Here is a 19,476-nt window from a genome sequence, read left to right as displayed (position 1 = left end):
CCTAATCTTGAGTTTTCGCTGGTGCCTACGCAATTCGGGGTCATGAAACGGCGTTGTTGAGTTTGGCACACCACATAATCACACGCAGGGGTTTGACTACCATCCAAATCACAGCGGCGCAGTCCTCAATATATATATACCCAAGGTTACTCGCGAACACACTTCAGAATCGCGTGCGGAGCCCCCAAAGACAGTGGCGCAGTGAGATTTCCCTTCAAACTTATGGGCCATAAGCAGGCTATCGATCCCTGAAGAACGAACCACCAGCCCGGTCGCATTCGCGTACTGTCCCGTCCAATTACCAAGTGCGATGAGCAATGCCAGCCCACTGGGTCAGCGGTATTGCAAACGCCATTCGCAATAGCTTCCCGTCGCGTTGGGGCCAGCCCTGGCGGCGCGCCTAATGCCGACACACTGACACTGACCTCAGACCTCCGGAGCCGTGCATGTACCAACATCGCAAAAATTTGCAAACAGCATCACCTAGTGACGGATACGTAATTCAGACGACACCCTTCTTATGCATCGGCTCCATCCTTTGGAAGGATGATGGTGTCGAGAGATAGGCGTGCATGAGTGGGGCTAGAACTACGCCTCACCTGGGCATCTAGCCGCTCATCCGCTCCAGGGTTGTCTCTATGCAGCGCAAAGCCGATTCTGGTCTCGAGCCATACCTCTTCTTTCCTCTGTCTACTTATATTGCGGCAGAGTCGCGGCATACACCAAGAATGCGGCCCGCACATTGACTGACTGTTGGTTGTGTTGATTGGTGTTCGCTAGAGCTAGCTGAGAAGAGCGAGACCCCTAAACCAATGTTGGAACAGGTGTTCGTATCGACCGATCAGTTCGGTGGCTTCTGCAGCATAGACAACCCCAGCCGGCGGAAATATCTTACCTAGGCAGCGCTCAGATCTTGTAATATGTCCCTTCTACACATGTCTCGGTAACCGCTGCTGCGCCAGCTAGCTGGATTTGTGGTAACAGGCGATATCAAGCCGTGCTGAGATCCATCGTGTGTCCAGCCCGTCGCGCCGGCCTAGATGGCCTTCTTGATCAGTGGGCGACCGTTCAGCGTGAGGGCTGCGCTGAGATGGCATACATATGCACAGTGGCTTAGCATGTCCACACAGTGGCCGGATATTGGCACTCTACAGAGGTATGAACGGCGCTTAGGCAAAGACGGCGCTATCCACGCGCGCGAGTTGTTACATAACTCCGTTAGCCTACATCCACTTCGTAGAGGCTGCAAAGTTGTTTGGGGGCTGAATGCCATAGCTGTCACAACAGTATCGCACGATTGGCCAGGTATCGAAGTAAGCTGGACTAAGCTGTGTGGCTGTCCAATACCGCTCGGGACGCAAGCATTTGAAGATGAGGACGCGTCGAGTGTTTTTAGTCGCTGTTGCAGAACCGCCGCATGAAGCTATCGCTGAACGCGGACCCGCCCCTCCACTCCAAGGTGGCTGACCTCATATAGGAAGGCTCCAACATGCCAGTGACATGTGGTGGGGGCGTCGAAGGGGTACCCTTCATATTGGGGCCAGTTGGTCAGCGGTTGATTGATAAAGGCAGTCTGTCTCTGCTACAGTTTAGAACTTGATGCTGCTTTCGAGTTACTCACGAACTCCTACTACACGCAGAATGTCAGTGGCGCATCGAGCGCTCTGGATCGTTACTATCCTGCACGTTTATCCTTGGACCCAATACAGCCTTCCTAGGCTGAATTGGCCCCTCACCATGGTAAGTCAACCAAGTGTACCCCTAAAGCAACTTCATAAGACGGCTTCACGCTGTCCATGTTAACGAAGGTGATACTGATGGTGCCTACAGTCTGCCTTGCACTCCGCCACGATTTCCAGTCTATCAGTCCCGTAGCGCGATCCCAATGTCGAGACAAGGATCAATGGAGCGGGCCTGTCGCAGGTCCAATCACGACGGCTCAGCGAAAAGGGCAACGTCTACACGTTATACAGAACAACAATGGGACACATAGGACTATCACGCAGCCTCGTGCTACTGCTGCTGGCTGGATGGTACCTAGGTATGGTCACCCTCACACCCAGACCTCATCATTGACCTCCTCTTTTCTCCTGGATGATGTTGCCACCCCTTAAGCTAGTGGGTGACGGAGCCTATCGTATCGCGCCAAGGGAGGACCTCACTGAAGCCGACCGAAGCGGTTGCTCACCGCTTCGTCGAAAAAACCAACGGAGTTTTGCTGTCTCCGGCGCACGTTCAAGGAGTCCATGGATCGGTTCAGAAACGATGTCACAATCCTGCGACGTGCAATCCAGACCAAGGCTTCATTGCAAACAAAATAGATCTTGTCTTTGGCGGAAACAGTGCTGTCGAGCGTTACGATCGGGTCGCATCGACAAGATCGCTGGGGCGGGGCGGAGCGGAGCGGTTGAAACTTTGTGTAGATGCGTTTCAGATGAATTGCTGGAGGGACCTCCCGCGCACCGCCTCCTTGTGAGTGTCGTTGCTCCTTCGGCGATTCGTCGTCGCATGCCTGGCCGCCGTGGACATCAGCACCACCACCATTACATACTGGCGCATGACACACCCATCGCCTTCGGCTATCACATATCCTCGACTCAGAGATCTGGTATTGTCGTTTTGGCTGACAACCGGATTTCTAGTAAGAAGATTTTCCGCAGCCAGGTCCTCCATCAACAACCCCTGCGCCCGCTAGTGTTTGCCAGACGACAGTTGTACAACACCCTCCTTTTTCCATCCAGACCCATCTCGGTGCATCATCCTCATCGCTGCAAACAGTTTCCTGGATCCGATCTCTTTCCTAACTGCGTGCATCCATCACCAGCCTGCCTACACGACCTTTCAGAAGACAACCTTTCGACCAGAAAATCTAAGGCGCCGCCCTCGATCCAGAGAAAACGAGTCTTTGGCCTGTCATCGCCTCGAACCAGACTTGGCCTAGGCACTATCATGGCGTATCCAGATCTTTCTGATTCGGAAAGAAGACACAGGTACCCGCAACACCTAACATCGGGTGATAGCGCTGATCGTCCCCGAAGCAACAGCATGAGTGACACTACCAACTCTGATCAGGGCCGGACCGGGAGTGGTAGCAGCTACGTGCATGTTGAGCGCAGCGATGTCGAAAGCTACCAGGACAGTCTCTATGCTGGTCAGTTCGACTACTCGGAATCTTTAGCTTCCTGGGACAACCTCCAATCCGGATCCAGCGTCCAGAATGTTGCTGCCCGGGATGCTGCCGGTGGTCAACACACGGATTGCACTCGGGGGTTCGAGCCAGGCTACCGTCGCAGTCCCTACCAGACATCGACCATGTACGCCGGGCCCAGCGACTACAACCCACATACTCAGTATGCTGCGCCAATTGGACTTCGCTCTCAGGGATTGGCGTTTGCACCAAATCATGGGCCGTATGGCACGCAGCCCCTCTACAACTTACAAGATGACATTGGGCAAACCTATCCTGCGCTCACTCAAGGTGACGAGACGATGTCTCCTTACAGGGCAGCATTCGGACAAGTACCAGATGGCCGGTGGTCCACAGTCTACCAACAAGCCGAACGTCGGCAACATCTGGACCAACAAGTGAATCACTTGATGGACGTACTTGATCCAGCTGGGGTTCAAGCTATCGCGAGGAGCAACGGCTACGCATCCGATACAAGCTCAATGTCGTTTGAAGATGTCGAGGATCAAGATTGGGGAGGAGCCAGCGTAGCCACTGTTCGCCCAGAGAACGGCCCGCAAAACGCCCCAGTCGATTATCCGAACGGCTCGCAATACCCACATCCCCTCGCAGATCAAGCCAGGTTCCAGATGGCTCCGAATCGAGCAGTAGCACAGCCCGCGCGACAGACAAGTCTTGCAATACGGACTCGTCCTCGCATGGCGTGAGTTTCGCTAGTCTACTACCCCTAAGTTACGTCAGTACTGATGTTAGTAGATCAACTCGCAACGACGGCCACAGAGTAGTACCTCCAACTGTATCCGCAGTACCCATCCCCTCCAACCCCACACGGCCAGATGTGATCCAGTGTTCTTTTTGCTCCAATGAATACACAGGGCGCTGGCGAAAGACTAATCGTGACCGGCACGAGCGGCACAAGCACCGCGGCCAATCCAGGGAGTCAACCTGCCACGTCTGTGACAAGACGTTCCAGAGGTCCGATGCCAGGCTCAAGCACCAGCGACGCCGACACCCCGAGCTTTTCCAAGGCGGCCTATGATTCCACGATAACTGGCTGGCAAAGGCGGAGCCGACATTGGTGCTGTCCACAGTCCAGATGAAGACAGTTGCCACTGCCACCATGATCGTGCATGGTTGGTGTCGTATCCCCGGTTGGGCTTCCTGCCTACATTGCGCGTCGCTCGCACTTGCGTACACAGCTGGGTCGTCTCTTCTCTTTGTTTTTTTTTATTATATAATGTTTCCCATTTCCTTGTCTTAGGACACATTTGGCGAGTATGCCCCCAGCATCAAGCCTCCGTAGGAGACCACGCTTCCGCTCGCCAACCGCTTCCCCAAAAATAACTTTTAACGCATATAGTATCAATCACGTTTTCTTTTCTGATGCGAATGAACGTTCCGCGTTTCGGACTCGACCGAGAGACATGTCTAGGAAAATTGGGTACGACGGTGTGATGCGGTACGATAGTCGGATCGTGTACGCGACGGTTGAACGAAAGCATCGGATCGGGTGTGTCGGCTATTCCCTTTGTTAGGCGTTTGGAGTCTGACATACGTCTCGATCGGTTTACGAGGTAACGAGTGCATGGGCGTTACGACGGGTGATGGGATAGAAGGCTCGACAAGGCCGGGCAAAAAATGGTCGATTGTTGTCGCAATGTTACAAACATCGGTATAGCGGTTGGAGAGGCATAATGAACACCTTATCTACGATGGCTTCGTGTCAAAACGTCTCGCGGTGATATTGGCGGTGTGTGAGGGCGATGCAGAAAGAGATGTGAAGTGGGAATATCTGCTGTGCTGTGAGAGAAGACGGTCTAGTTCGGGGAAGCCATGGTGCTTCCCCGTCGCGCTAATTCGACTAGGTGTAGTGCAATTGTGAGGCTTCAGGGGAGAGAGGACCGATCGAACGCCTTCGACTTGGATCTCCTACACCATCAGCCGCGTTAGCTGCATGTTATCTAGCCAATGCGTATTTCTTTTCTGCTCCACGGACGACGTCTGACGCCTCAACGATTCCACCTACCCACTCAAGCAGCGGCCAGCGAGTCTACATACCTAGGTATGTAGTCACGCAACGAGAACGGTACTGTGATCGGTCAAGGCGAGAGTCCGGCGGTCATGTGAGCTCTGTTCATGCGTCGTGTCTCAGAGTGTGAAGGGTACGAAACTCAAAGGAGATCGATGCTCGATGTAGGAGCGGCCGCCGCTGGTACCTAGGTAGCTTGGCGAGACCGTTTACAAATCCCAACGACAGCGTTCGGAACAACTGAACTCAATTCGCAAATCCAGTAATACAGACCCTATCTAAGAAAAGAACGTGGCCTGTTATTCGCTGCATGACAGAGTATCCGATGCACGATGTTGCAGCTGTGCAATCAACTCTGCATCAATACGACCTCAGCATCACACATGATGGCCTTAACCTATCGCTTTATGTACTCATTGGCTAGCAGCGTATATATTGGACACGACGGTAGCCACAACGGACCCTCTCTTGCTCAAGATGTGCACGAACTGACCGCTCATACGATCCAGCATGGATGTCAATTCCGTACCTAGGCGGAGTCCAAGTCCGCCAAACATGTGTACCGTGGACTGTAAACCTACCAAATACTCTCCTCAATGTTCATCGAAGCATTCACCCACCTATCAAGTCAACATCCTTCTAAAGTTGCAGGCTGGACGAAGTGGGTTGAGTATGTATGGCCAGGAATCGCCCAATGGGGTTCTACTTGAACAGCGCACACCCTGAATATGCGTGCACGTATTGCGCCTGCTCTCAGAAGCGGACGTGTCAAGCCTGATAGTCCGCCAAATACTTCGTCGAGGCAAACTTCTCAGCTGTCGGCCAAAGCGACACGGATTCTCTTGCTGTGGCGATGACACGCCACACTCCACTCACCATTTCAATCAATGGTTGGTTGATGGAGACAGTAGATGTTGCCCAGCAATTTCGGCCAATTACATTCGACGATCCCGTTGTAGTTGTAGATTCCCCGACGATGATTGAGGTCAGTGGCATGTTCGTGGTGCCAAGAAATGATCAGGAGCCGCGGGCTTGCTCAACCCACTCCTGTCCTATTACCATCCACGCGACGATGCTGGCACTGCAGCAAAGCTCAGCCAACGACACGCTCTTGCCATTGGATCCTCTAATGTATTGTTCAAGAGACACAGGCATTGTGAAGTTGCCGCTCTGTGTATGTAACGCCATTGATCGCGACCCCCGCCGCTGTACTTATCACATGGATACATTAAGAGCCAAAGGTGCGCATACGACAATTATACAAGATACTAATAAGCTACAGTTCTTATCTGCAATGCCGCGATGACGCCACATCACGATACCTCGAAGCCCTCAATGTCGCCGTTCGCATCGTATTCGCGGATCATTTGCTCGTACATGGCCATTCCTCCTCCATGAAGCACCCTCCGCATGGCCTGCCGCCGATGCTCGGGGTCGCCCCCAGCCATACGCATCGTTGCGCCTTCATGATTGAAGTATCCCGGCGTACAGGCTAGCACGACAGAGTACCACAGCGCCCGCCTCTCGACGTCGTCCGTCCACGCATCCTCTGCCTGCTTAGTTGGCTCGATGACCATCTGAGTAGGATCCGAAGCCTTTCGCGCAGCCTCCTTCAATATACTGGCGATATGTGTGGACTCGAGGTCGAAGACCGCGGTGAGGTTGGGCGAGCCTGGCCCACCACCGAGACCGGGATACAGCAAATTGGGGAAGCCGTTTGTAGCGATACCGTGTATCGTCGCAAAGTCGGCAGAGCCATATTTGTCTTTGAGACGGCGGCCGTTACGGCCTACAATGGGTATGCCGAAGAGTTCGGCAGGGGCTGCGTTCGCACCGGTCGCCAGCAGGAATCCTGTGGCAAGAATGAGCACGTCCAGCTCATACTCGACTCCATTGGCGACGAGGCCTCGTGGTGTGCACCGCTCCACGCCTTTACCATCTGTGTCTACAAGCGTGACGTTGGGCTGGTTGAACGCGGCAAAGTACCCATCCTGGAAGGTTGGTCGTTTGCACCACATGGGATACCACGGCTGTAGCCGCTCTGCCGTGGCTTGGTCCTTCGTGACGCTGTTTCGCACATGCTCTCGTGCCTGTTCTGCCAGTGGCACATCCATCTCGTAGAGCGAGCGAGCATGCTCTTCTACATTCTGAGGTGTGACGAAACGTGGCCCTCCAATGAAGCCAGCAAATCCGCGCGCATACTGCGTCCAGCCATCGGCGACAAGATCTGGATGGTTCTCTGAATGCTTCTCCCCATCGAAGAAGGTGTCAAAGTTGAGCCGGCGAGCGCGTTGCCAGCCAGGTCCCGTTGCCACGTTTTGTGCCCATGTGCTCTCATCCGTTGTCTGTTGGCGGCGGGGTACACAGTATGATGGTGTGCGCTGGAAGGCATACGTATGGCCGGCCCATTTCGCTACCTGTGGTATCACCTGCACCGCCGTCGCACCCGTGCCAATAACGCCGACGCGCTTGCCTTGTAGTTTCGAAAGCGTAGGGTTGGTCGGCGAGCCACCGGTGCAGCTAAAGTCCCAGCGCGCGGTGTGGAAGACGGGAATATTGGCGCGCAACTCCTCGAAGCCGTCGAGCTTAGGCATCCTGGGCTCCGTAAATATGGTACTGGCTGGAACGATGAACTGCGTCAAGATGGTCATCTCCTCGCCATTGCCGTGCTCCCTACGCATGCGGACCACCCAGCGCCGCTTGGTTTCGACCCATGTCGCGTTGAGCACCCGTGTTGAGAACTGCCCACGCAGTCCAAAGTGCGATGCCACACGTTCGCAGTGTTGACGGATCTCATCGCCTGACGCGTACTTGTGTTTGGGCTTGTAGCCTGTTTCCTCGAGGAAAGGCATGTAGATGTAGCTCTCTACATCGCATTGTAAACCTGGGTATCGGTTCCAGTACCATGTCCCACCAAAGCCCCCCGCGACGTCTACCAGGTAGATGCTCTTCGCCGAGAAGCCCGCTTCTACCAATCGTCCTGCAGCTAGCAGACCTGCGTGGCCGGCACCGATGATGAGGAACTGGATGTTGTCGCCGTCCTTGAGTGGACCCGCGTCCTGTTGCTGCCCTTTGTCAACCCATGGGTCATCTGCGAGCGGGGCTTCTGCTTCGCTGTGTAGAGTCGTGTACTGCTGGAAACCATCGGCTCGCAGTCGCTTGTCGCGTTCCTGCGCGTATCGGGCTTGGAGGTTGGCAACGTCGGGTACAGCCATTGGAGTTACTGTTCGTTCCCTCTACAAATGAAAGTATGCACAAGAAGCTTGGAGTGGGAACGAGCGCTTTGCATCAAAGTACACAGTTTTATGTCAATCGCCAAGTCAAGTGTTTTATTGCACCGGTGCGCTGCGGTTCTCACGCGCTGCTACTTCTTCTCCCGTAGCCGCTCCTTCACCCGAGCCGGCTCGAGCCGATGAAGTATGAAGGGAAAGTAATCTTGCCATGATATCGTGTTCAAGTGGTGTCGGGCCCCGACTTTACGAAAATTATCCGAGTTTCGAGTTGGTGTGGGGACGTGGGTTGCATCGACGGTGGATTTTGACGCTATACCCAGGTAGTTCTGTTTGGGGACGAGCCCTCCTCCACGCAATGCCCCACGAAGCTGACCACCCCAATGGTGTCATGGAACCTGATGACGATCTAGATGCCTTTACAGAACCCTGCAGCCTTTGCCTCACGAAGGATCAACATCTTCGGAAGCAAGAAAGTGGCTAGCGTTCGGCCCCAGACAGAGAATCTCCTCAGGAAAGCCTCCTTACATCCGGATCCATATGTCACGGCGTGTAGGGGCGCTCCGAGGACGAGTAAGAGTTTAGATGTCAGCTCAATCAGCGTCCGCTTCACAGGTAGGTGAAGCGAATCGTGCAGCAGAGATACGAAGTGTCTTTGGCTACTCTCTGTGCTCCATACTTCCACGATAAATGTACCGATAGACCCGCAAACTCTCCGATAAGCCTTGCAAAACGAGTTGGGTAGGTGGTGTATGGAAAACGCGGCCAATATGATTGGGCAGCACAAGTCAGAGAGCCTGACAGCGTGCAAAAACTCTACAGCTTAAGAACTGCTTTGCTGTCGAGGTGGTGAAACTTCTAGAGGCCACTCGTTCTGAGTCTCGTCTTCTGCATTACTTTCTTTCGAGACCTGCGCATCGTAGTTGAGCTACAAGCAACATGTCGACCCAGCAAACGCAAACTCAGACCCTCGTGGAGACCGCACCTCCCAGACTGACGGTCATCGGGTCACGATCCAAAGATGTCCCACGAAAGACTTCCTTACGCCCATACCTCGAGCTCACGCGGTTCACCAAGCCCGCTGGACTGTTGGGCGCCGCCTTCCCCTACTTCATCGGCTTCCTCTACTCGGTCAACTTACACAACCCAACAGCCCTCGGCCCAGCCGATTGGGCCAAGCTGAGCGGCATCTTCATGCTCGATGTCCTGATCCTCCGTAGCTTCGGCTGCGCCTGGAACGACACAGTCGACCAAGACCTTGACCGGCAAGTCGAGCGCTGCAAGAAGAGGCCGCTCGCCCGCGGTGCCATCACCACGCCAGAAGCGCTCGCCACAACCCTTTTCCTCGTCGCATCGCGCCATGTCCTGATCAACGCTACCTTACCCGCCCGCGCGAGTGAACACGCCGTTTGGATCACCTTCCTCGCCCTCGTCTACCCCTTCATGAAGCGCTTCAGCAACTTCCCACAACTCTGCCTGGGCGGTGGTGTGGGCTGGGCCGTCTACTTGGTCGATGCCGCTGTCGTTGATGGACCATACCCAGCAAGCTCGGCAAACAAGCTCAATGTGGAGGATCGCAGCAAGGCTCTCCTCGCCATGTGGGCCTGCCAGTCCCTTTTCAACATCACCTACGATACTGTCTACGCTTTCCAGGACATCAGAGATGACCTGAACGCAGGGGTGGGATCGCTGGCTATAGCTGTGCGCCACTACCCCAAGGTGTTCCTGCTGTCCATCGCGAGCGCCATGGCTGCCTTCTTGTGGGCAACCGTGACCTGTGGTGGTCTGATGCGCGGTCCGTTCATGGCTAGCGCCGCTGTGTCTTCTTTCGCTGCCTTTTTCATGTTGGCTCGGCTCGACGTGTGGAACCCAGCCAGATGTAAGGACTTCTTCGTCTACAGCCAGTGGTGGGTCAGTGGGGTTCTGGTGACTGGTCTGATCGGCGAGCTGGTGATGGCGAGGATGTGAGTATGCGACGGATAGCTGCTTGCAGCTCCCGCAATGCGTTCAACACCCGTATGAAGAAGTGCTCTCGAAACAGAGACTTCGCGAACATAACGAACTTACGAATCTGGTATTCGATGACATGCGAGATTTCTGGGCAGAAAGTGGAAAGGATGAAATTTCATAACAGGATATGTGCTTTGAAGTGATCGATAGCTTCTGTATATAGAGAAGAATGTACTTTGATCCAAACGATCGAATTCAAGGGCTCAACAACTTCCATTGAATAGCGTATGATAAGTGATGCGACTTATGGACCAAGCAGCAAAATGCTGTCTATCACCGCCGTCCCTAGATATGCATCGCTCCAAGGTACACAACCGCAGTCAGTCACAGAGAGCGTGACGGATGGTCATTGTTGTTGATCGGGGAGGCCGCTGTGGGCGCTGAGAGCTGTATGGAGACGGAACAGAGTTAGCTAGCGCCTTGGCGTCGGAACGCGCGCCACGGGCCGTCAACGTGGCTGGCGTCTGGCAGGAACGTGGGAAGTACCCATCACTCCTTCCCAGCGCGACGGGCGTGACACGCGCGATCAAGGATGTACTCGAGAATGACGATACCTCCCACTATAGCGCCGTTCGGACCGCAAACATGCATCACCCAACGCATACCCTGGCCAACAAGGCCCTCGATCGGACCGCGTCGGACGCGACGAACCATTCGGCGGAATAGTGGTTACGGTGTGAGGATTGAGACAAATAATCATGACGTACTCGTTGGAACTCATCACACTGGGCATTTGGAGAAGGGACGCGATCAATGATGCTTGAAGAACCTCTTGGTTTGAGCAACTACGTATGGGCGCCACAGTCTCCATCTAAAGCTCTGGAATCGGCACAGGTCCAGCGGGCGGCTTACCGCCAGGCAACCAACCTTGGTGCACCGTCCTGACACCCCAACTTGCCGGGTAATCGATCTTTGTGTGGAAGAGACCGTAGTTCTGGAAGAGAAGCAAGTCTTGCTCTTCCTCAGGTCCGACCCAGATGTGCTCAGGCTTGATCATCCGCCCTTGGAAGCTGTCCAAGAACTTCCTCACCTCGCCCAAGTCGTCGATGACCTTTGGCGTGTCGTTCGGGCCCTTGCGAATGAATAACCGGCGGGCGAGGTTGTGCTGGCATTGGAACGACTTCTTGCCAGTGACAGGGTTGACCCAGACAAGTGGGAGCTACAACAATGTTAGCATCAGATCGCTTGAGTCTGTTGTAAAAGCAGACATACCTTCTTCTGCCACTCCTTGCTTCCCTCCTCATGGGCCTCCACCTCCTCGTCTGGCAACTCCCTGCCCTCGCTCGCTACACCCAGACCATTCGGTGCACCGCGGCAGCCCTTGATCTTCTCGTATGGCCAGTACATGTACTCCACCCAGCTGTGGTCGACCATCTGCTTCTCCTCGTCGCTCAGCGACTCATACAGCTGCTCGACGTCTACAAACGCCGTGCGTCCTGGCTTGACTTCCATGCTCTGACCCGAGCCGTCGGCCCATTCCACCGTCTGTGTCGCCTTGCCTTCTGTAGGGAACTTGATGGGTCGGAGCATGGTGAAGGTCGGGGGATCGTATTTCCAGTAGGTGCCGTCCACGTGCCACCAGTGGAAGCGAGTCTTTCCCGCCTCGAAGTCTTCGTCCGCAAGCGGCTTGCAGTAGTATTGGTTGAAGTTGGTAGCGCCCATGTTTAGGCCTGGCTTGCCGTAGCGCGGGTCATCTTGGGGGCCTTTGCCGATGAAGACAAAGGCGCCCGCGTCAGGGACTTCGACATAGTTGATCGCGGCCTGAGCATTCATCAGCGCTCTGTCGTACTTTGCAGCGTCGGAAGTTCTGTCGCCGGACTTACCACTATACCATCCTTCGGGTAGAACGCGCGAGCGAAGGTGGTGTTATCTATCTTGCAAGAGTCCGGGTCGAGCTTTTGTAGCAGCTCCCAGCCACGCTTCGGTTCGAGGTCATGTTGGCCTTTGATGATGAGAAGCTTGTGCTCCCAGGTGGCTTTCTGCAGCTGTGCTACCGTCTCGTCCGTGAACTTGTTCAGGTCGAGACCAGTGACGACGGCTCCAAACTAAGAGGAATAATGTGAGCGACTGAAACCAAGAAGAGTGCTGATGCATGGATTCAACTCGTACCTTGCAAGTCTTTCCCGAAGGATGGACCAATGGCTCAATCTTGAAGTTGCTTGACATGGTGGTAATGGCGAACGATGGGTGTATGAGATGAGTATTGCGCGCACGATATCGCGACTGCAGTTGTACAATGACCAAAAGTATGGGGCGCTTGTTAGCTTACATACAAGCTGCATGACATTGTGCAAAGGCCCATGTCTAGATCGCGAGAGTGTCGCGATTCGCGGACCAATTTGGCAAGTCGGAATCCGGGGTAAACCAAAATCCACCGAATATCGCAGCTCGCGCGCTGCGGTGGTTTGGGTAACGTCTCTTTGCCCTCACGCCGTCGCCACGGGATGAGATTGAATACGAGCTAACTTGCCGATGATCGAAATCACAAGCAACTATTGTCCATGGTCGTCACTGCCCAGATGGTGTTTGCCGGCGTGCAGTTTCGGAAAGACGTTCCGGCTATCGGAACAGTTTTGGGGAGAGCTTATCGATACGGAAATGTCTTGGCGAAGAAGCACCGAAATTCTCATTAGGCATCCCGGCCTGACTAGCTCCACACCAAGGGGCGACATTGCAAACAACCGTTCTCGTGCCAATGAACATCAACCAAAAATCGCTAAAAGATACATTCACAACTTCTCATGCACCGCTGTTCGAGCCCCGACTACCTGAACGCCATCTCCCTGCATGCTGTACGGCACAAACATCTTCCGTTCCAGCCCAACTTCCTTCAAGATACGATCCCACTTAGCCAATGACCTCTCTTGTGCCCCATAATTGGCCATCATCAGCAAATCAAACGATGCGCCGTACCAGTGCGCGCCCTCATCCTGGATGACAAGCTCGTCCAGCAAGATGACTGAGTCAGGAGCAAGAGCGTCCTTGAGTTGAGAAAGGATGTTGTAGCAGGCCTGATCAGGCCAGTCATGCAGGATGTTGCGTAGGTAGTAGACGCACGCTCCCTTGACTGGCTGTGGCTGTGTGAAGTCATGGTGGACAACCTTTAGTCCCTCAATACTCTTTGCAGAATCGATGGCCGCCGCGTGCGTGTCCTGCAGCACAACACGTCCCTGCAGCTGGGGAAATCTCCTCAACACCTCCCTAGCCTGGTGTCCGTATCCTCCACCGACGTCCACGAAGAGAGTTCGGTGGTTATCTCCCGTAGTGGAGCCGTGCACGTACTTCTCGAGCGGAAACACGTCGAGCCAGCTCTTCTGCCCCACTCGCTGAAACGACATGTACTCGTTGAAGGCTTGTTGATGACGGGGTCGCTGCGATAGCCACTCAAAGAAGTGCAGGTCCGTGTTCTTGCCCAAGTTGAACGGAAGATGCTTGTTGTCCAGCGGTTGCTTGTAGCCATTGTCCGCCATCCACTTTGGTATCGCATTGTACGTTGCGATATTCCTCTCCGTTCTGCAAAGTAAATTAGTTACAAGCCTCAGAATCAAGGTCCAGTGGTACTCACACGTGGAAGATCACGGATTCAAGCCCTGACATGGCTAGGTATCGCGTGATGTTTGTGGCCCGGTACGTCTCCACTCCGACTTGCTCCACCATCCACTGCGTTGCTGCATATCGTAGCACTCGCACTAGCAGTGCCTCCTCAGCGCCCAACTCGGCAGCCAGTTGACTCACGCTCATCGCCGTACCCTGCCGCGCAGCAAGGAGTCTCCACAGCCCCAGATCGATGCCCACTTGCACCATGTTGGGTGGCAGTGCGCAAAAGATCAGGCGCTGCATAGTGTCCCATGGTTGCTCGAGCTTGAGAGAGGCCATCCTGGCAGCTTCGAGAAATCGAAGTCGCTTTTCCTCGTCTTTGTAAAGAGAGGCGGGGATGTGGCCGGCGGCCAGAGTCTCGAGAGCATCAAGGATGTTGTCGGCTTCGACATTTTCGTCATAACCTGCATCTGAAGGTTCAGACAGAAACGGAATGGCAGACATGGTCGTAAACTCTTCACTGATGAATTGGTGTAGAGGTCGTTGATGATGAGATACAAGACTCTGCGACCAGGAACTATGAAGTTATACGTACTTTGACAGCACAGACACATCTCGACATTGCCTGTGCTTCTTCGGTACATTGTGAATCATTGAGAGTCGTTCGTATCATCGGTGGCCGAGATCGTCGTACCGGGGGAGTGGTAACGTGGTTTAGTAGTGACGACTGTTTGAAGATCTGGACTCGAAAACACCGCGCTATCTGTTGTCGTTTGGCTGATAGTAACCCCCGAAAGAGAAAACAAACCGAGCCATCGACCTATCGAGGACTATCTTGTGTCTCATCCACGAAAACCGTGAAGCAATCAGGGCTTATCGTCATGGCTATGCATACGTGTTTAGGCAACCTGAACTTCACAATGAGCAAGAGTAGTGTACGCGCACGGGAGATGGCGTCACGTTGGGCAGAACAGGGTGCAATAGTAGTGTTGACTTCATGGAAGATGGCACGAACGCCACGAAACGCAATCGCTTGATGAACTATCGACAACTAAAAGAGATTCCGTCATTGTAGCCTGCCCAGTCATAGGCCAATGACTCCTATACTCCCTGCGCCAGTCTTTACCCATTACATCTGTAGCTTTACAGTCTCCACCCTTTCCGCCACCTTCGTCGCAAACTCCCCCGCAACATCCGCACACAGTGCCAGAAGAGGATTCTTCACCGCCGCCGCCTCCCCATCGACTAGTAAACCCGACAATAAGGCATCCCTTAGGCGTTCCAGGACCCGCTGGGCCTCCAACACTCGCTTCACTAGTAGCACCCGCACTACGGCCCGCCGGTCGGCGCCCCTGATCGGCAGTGTTCCGCAGCGTAGCGGCTCGTGCTCCTCGTCTATCACTGAAGTCCCACCTGTTGTACTTGATGACGATAACGATGAAGACGGTGGTGAAGATGCGCCACTGTCGCAACTTGGTGATGATGCCAGTGTCGGTGTCCAGAGGGAAGTGCCGCCCAGTTTGAGCGAAACAAGTGCTCGGTCGATAGCCTCACAGATGACGAGCGCAGTCGAAGGGCGCGTCGAACATGCGTTGGGGCACGCCATCGTGTTGCAACAGCAGGTTATGAGCATTCTCGAGGTGGAGAGCGCGGCTGAGGTGGAGGCGATGGGTGATGAGGAGGGCGAATACGAGGATGTAGATAGATGGTCGAGGAGGGTGGGCACGCAATTGCATGACTTAGGCGAAAGAGAGATGTCGTCTGAGGGTTGCGGGAATTGTGGATGTGTTTGCTGCTGTGGAGGGACCACGTAGCCGCAGTTATCGAAGCCTTTGCTACTTGTGGTCGGCATTGGCGTGTTCGCATATTGCTGATCCGGATGATAGCATGGCTGATGACCGTCTGGTGTCAGCAAACCAAAGTACGGTAGCCCTTCGGCAAGAAGCATGGTCGAAGGATCGGACTGGTGTTGTTCATGCTCTCGTTGCTGCTGCTCCCATGGCGCTCCACAGAACCCCATGTCGAGAAGCTCGGGAGCAATGTGGAAATCGGGAGACATTGGGTAATAGCAATTGGCTGTTTGCTTGGGTGTGCCACATTGCGAACCGATGAAATCTGGCAGACCTTGCAGGAAATCGTCGTCTGAATGTCGATATGGCGAGAATTCCATCCGATCGGGGCTCGATAAGTCCGTAGATTGCGCCATGCCGGGAATGGTGGATGCGCTGGAGTCGGAGCTGGAACTGGAGCTGGAGCAGTTCTCTGAGGTGGATGCCAGGCTGAATGGAGCAAATGGCGACACCTCACCTGAGGTCGGAATGGTAATGCCGGTCTCCGTCATGGGCGTCAGATACCCTTTCTGGCTCGCAGTTGCGCTGGTAGTGATGCCGGTGGAGCTCTTGCTGTTGTTGCGAGTGCGCGGTCGCCCAGCTCGTCGCGCCGGGCTATAGACGCACTCTATGCCTTTCTTCGCACATCTGCGACATTTCGGCCGCTCTTGATCACATCGGATCTTGGAGTGTTGACAGCTATCACAGGCAAGGCGGTACTTGGTGGGTTTTGGCGCTGGCGCGCTGCTCTTGGCGCTGGAATCGTTGTCTTGCATACTTTATTCAACGTTGACGCTTGTTTCGGTAGCCAGAAGGCGATAGCGATGTTGCGATACATATACCGGCCATACTATCAGACCAGAGTATCCTGGGTGGGGCCGCTAAGAGCTGTTGATCTGGAGGGACTTCGGATCGGTTTCAGCTGATAACACGTACGCGCTGAGACTACCTCGAACTGCCTTGGTACTGTGATGGTATGCAAAAGCTTTGTGTGTGTGGATACACCTTTCAGGTAAGATCTCGCGATCTGGGGTGACTTCGGATAGACCCTAAGCGTTACTACCTTACGTGAACTAAGCATCCCAATCGGCTTAGCTGCAACAGACCCTTGCCAGTGGCCCACATCCGACATACACTCCAGGGCTCGCCTGCTTCTTTACATAGTAAGTAAGACGGGCTCTCACTTCCGGCTTATACATAGGCCTTTTGGGTCGTACCATAGTACTGGTATTGTAAGAACATGGCGAGAGCTGATCGTGGTTACACTAAAGCACGGCTCGGAACGATGCATGTCATACATGTCAGCGCGAAAAACGGTGTAGCCTCCAACGTCCTCGGGATATGTGTCATTTGCGTCCAAATCAATGCATATCATATGCCTGGGATATGGTATGGCTCGAGGCGATGCATGCAACAGTGTCGCTCGGCTCATCACCGGAGGTGCAGCATGCATCCAGATCGGGTACCGATTCTCCACTACCCTGGCGCCTTTGTTGACGACCAAAAGACTGCTGCGGAGTTCAACAGAGCAACGTCGTCGTATGAAAAGTCATCATACATCCCACGTTACCTAACACTATCGAAATTGACGCACTCTCAAGGCCCGTACCGCTAGATTGCGCTCGTGCTTCGTTCCTTCAACTTGGCAGCACCGCGTGGAGACTTGCGAACGGGGAAGGTGTTCTGAGAAGGGCCTTGTTCGGTTGCATCAAGAGCTTCTCAGAGATAAGATATACAATAGCCAAAGCCTCATAGAGTTCGGGCCGAAGTTTCGGTACGTTGAGCCAATTGGGTGCACGAGCAGGCTCTCGTGGAGACTGGCGGGCGAAGGGGACATATACAAAGGGCCGTTTTCGGCTGCACCCACAGCCTCGTCGTTCATACCAGCGCATACACACAGGGGCCCGATGTTTGACTCGCATGTTCAGGGTACGTGAACCTGCTTTGGATGCTGATGATTTTCCGAGGACCCGCTCGTTGCGTGGGTAGTGGAGACTTGTTGTTTTAAGAGGCGAAGGCGCCCTGATCAACCCATTCGAAACGGACCGGTTCAACTCTTCTCGCACCTTCGATCGCAGGGCTTCAAACTGTTGGTCTTGTTGACTTAATCACGTGAAGTATTCGTCAAGGAAAGGATATTCGGGATGTGGATGGAGACATCGGCTATCACTACGATAGTAAGATTTGGCGTCTTACTCAGTGAACGAGAACAGCCGACTCGAATTGACTACGGTTTGTGCATTTGCTATGTTGCTTCACTTTCCGGATAACCTTGAAGGTAATGCACATAGAAGACGTTTATGCTGACCCTTGATCTGGCTGGCCCTCACTTCATACTTACTCACACCTTCTGCAATTCCATTCACCACGCAAGTAGATGCTTGCCAAATATAGACTGGGTGAACACAAGAGTAGTTAAAGGCTTGAAACACAAGTACTGTTCAGCCCAAGAATGGTTTTACCGCCTCAAGAGCTTGCTTGAAGTTGGAAACCTCATCGGGCGATATACCCAACTGCTCCTTAGTAATGAAAAGACCCTGTTCCTTAACATGCCCAAACCAGTCCGTCACTGCTTCACCAAACACAACACCTGTGACAGCCTCTTGTCCGGCCAGGCCAAACAAACTACCGATAACTTCTGGCTTGCACTCCACGTATACGCCTTTCTTGCCTGAGACCTCTTCCCACTGCGAGAGCGCCTCTCCAAGGGACAGAACCTCGGTGCAGACACCGGCGTATTTACCATGCGTCAACTTGGGGTTCGCCAAGATTTGGCGCGCCCAAACACCTGGGTCTTTGGCCATGTCACCGGCCATGGGGTAAACGGTGGATGGAGTTGACGGGACCATCCAAACGTATTTCCCCGGCGCACTGGCCTAACGGAAATTTGTTAGTCATGTTAACAAGCCGTATGTTAAAGATGGTCACTTACCACTGGCTGTGGCTTCAACATGGGGAAGAAAGCAAAATTGGACGGATAGAAGCCAAACATGAGAAAGGTGGTCTTAGCCGCCAGCTCTGGCATGTTCTTCCGGATGTGATCGTCGACCTTGGCTTTGTAGTCGAAGTGAGGGACAGGGAATTTGCCTTTGGTGATTTCGTCTGCCGCAGGAAGTGTGCTCCAAATGTAATGCTCCAATGTCTTTACTTCAGCGGCCAATCTCGCGAGCATGATGCCATCGCGCTTCTCGATCTCACCGGCCTCAGACTGACTGGCGCCTTTGAAGAAAGGTTCCCACCACTGAGTCACGGCGAAGATGGCTTGCGCGCCCTTCCTCCATGTCAGTTCTTGGTCAAGACATCAGCGAAGACAATGAAGACTCACTGTGAAGGCTTTCCTAATGGACTCTTCATCGTCATAACTTCCTTGAACGACCTCCATGCCCTCCGCAGCAAGCTTCTGGGCCTTCTCTCCGCTCGGATTCCTGGTCACTGCGCGGATCTGCCAGTCACCAGACTTGAGCAACCCGCGAGCGATGGAACCACCTTGGTTGCCAGTCGCACCGGTGATAACAGCTAGTTTCTTTGCCATAGCTGCTAAGTGATGTTGTATTCTCTGGAATGTGGCTGGAAAGGAGAATGAAAGAGGTTATGGAGCTTAATCCCGTGCAAAGTCTGTACGTTCCAGGATAAAACCTTCAAGTTGCACGGAGA

The 19,476-nt window shown here is 53.9% G+C and overlaps 6 protein-coding genes across 6 annotated transcripts; 2 read left to right on the top strand and 4 right to left on the bottom strand.

Annotated features, from left to right (window-relative positions):
* Positions 1 to 3,045: 3,045 nt before the first annotated feature.
* On the top strand, positions 3,046 to 3,894 carry J4E87_005057 (uncharacterized protein; the record flags this gene model as incomplete). The annotated part of the gene is made up of 1 exon (XM_049376674.1): positions 3,046 to 3,894. One exon carries the CDS (start codon positions 3,046 to 3,048, stop codon positions 3,892 to 3,894), a length of 849 nt encoding a protein of 282 aa, XP_049233530.1.
* A 2,635-nt stretch (positions 3,895 to 6,529) lies between these two features.
* On the bottom strand, positions 6,530 to 8,431 carry J4E87_005056 (uncharacterized protein; the record flags this gene model as incomplete). Its single annotated transcript, XM_049376673.1, has 1 exon — positions 6,530 to 8,431. The coding sequence occupies one exon, from the start codon at positions 8,429 to 8,431 to the stop codon at positions 6,530 to 6,532; it is 1,902 nt and encodes a 633-aa protein (XP_049233529.1).
* Positions 8,432 to 9,385: 954 nt separating this feature from the next.
* Positions 9,386 to 10,414, top strand: J4E87_005055 (uncharacterized protein; the record flags this gene model as incomplete). The annotated part of the gene is made up of 1 exon (XM_049376672.1): positions 9,386 to 10,414. One exon carries the CDS (start codon positions 9,386 to 9,388, stop codon positions 10,412 to 10,414), a length of 1,029 nt encoding a protein of 342 aa, XP_049233528.1.
* Positions 10,415 to 11,267: 853 nt separating this feature from the next.
* J4E87_005054 (uncharacterized protein) lies at positions 11,268 to 12,622 on the bottom strand (the record flags this gene model as incomplete). Its single annotated transcript, XM_049376671.1, has 4 exons — positions 11,268 to 11,615; positions 11,669 to 12,217; positions 12,280 to 12,501; positions 12,566 to 12,622. 4 exons carry the CDS (start codon positions 12,620 to 12,622, stop codon positions 11,268 to 11,270), a joined length of 1,176 nt encoding a protein of 391 aa, XP_049233527.1.
* A 563-nt stretch (positions 12,623 to 13,185) lies between these two features.
* Positions 13,186 to 14,497, bottom strand: J4E87_005053 (uncharacterized protein; the record flags this gene model as incomplete). The annotated part of the gene is made up of 2 exons (XM_049376670.1): positions 13,186 to 13,969; positions 14,022 to 14,497. 2 exons carry the CDS (start codon positions 14,495 to 14,497, stop codon positions 13,186 to 13,188), a joined length of 1,260 nt encoding a protein of 419 aa, XP_049233526.1.
* Positions 14,498 to 18,263: 3,766 nt separating this feature from the next.
* Positions 18,264 to 19,354, bottom strand: J4E87_005052 (uncharacterized protein; the record flags this gene model as incomplete). Its single annotated transcript, XM_049376669.1, has 3 exons — positions 18,264 to 18,698; positions 18,755 to 19,093; positions 19,148 to 19,354. The coding sequence occupies 3 exons, from the start codon at positions 19,352 to 19,354 to the stop codon at positions 18,264 to 18,266; spliced, it is 981 nt and encodes a 326-aa protein (XP_049233525.1).
* Between the last annotated feature and the right edge of the window lie 122 nt (positions 19,355 to 19,476).

The sequence above is a fragment of the Alternaria ethzedia genome, assembly GCF_023757985.1.
Source record: "Alternaria ethzedia strain BMP 0044 chromosome Unknown scaffold_10, whole genome shotgun sequence".
NCBI lineage: Eukaryota > Fungi > Ascomycota > Dothideomycetes > Pleosporales > Pleosporaceae > Alternaria > Alternaria ethzedia.
Note: the sequence above shows the minus strand (reverse complement) of the source record. Positions and strands in the feature narration are given on the sequence as shown.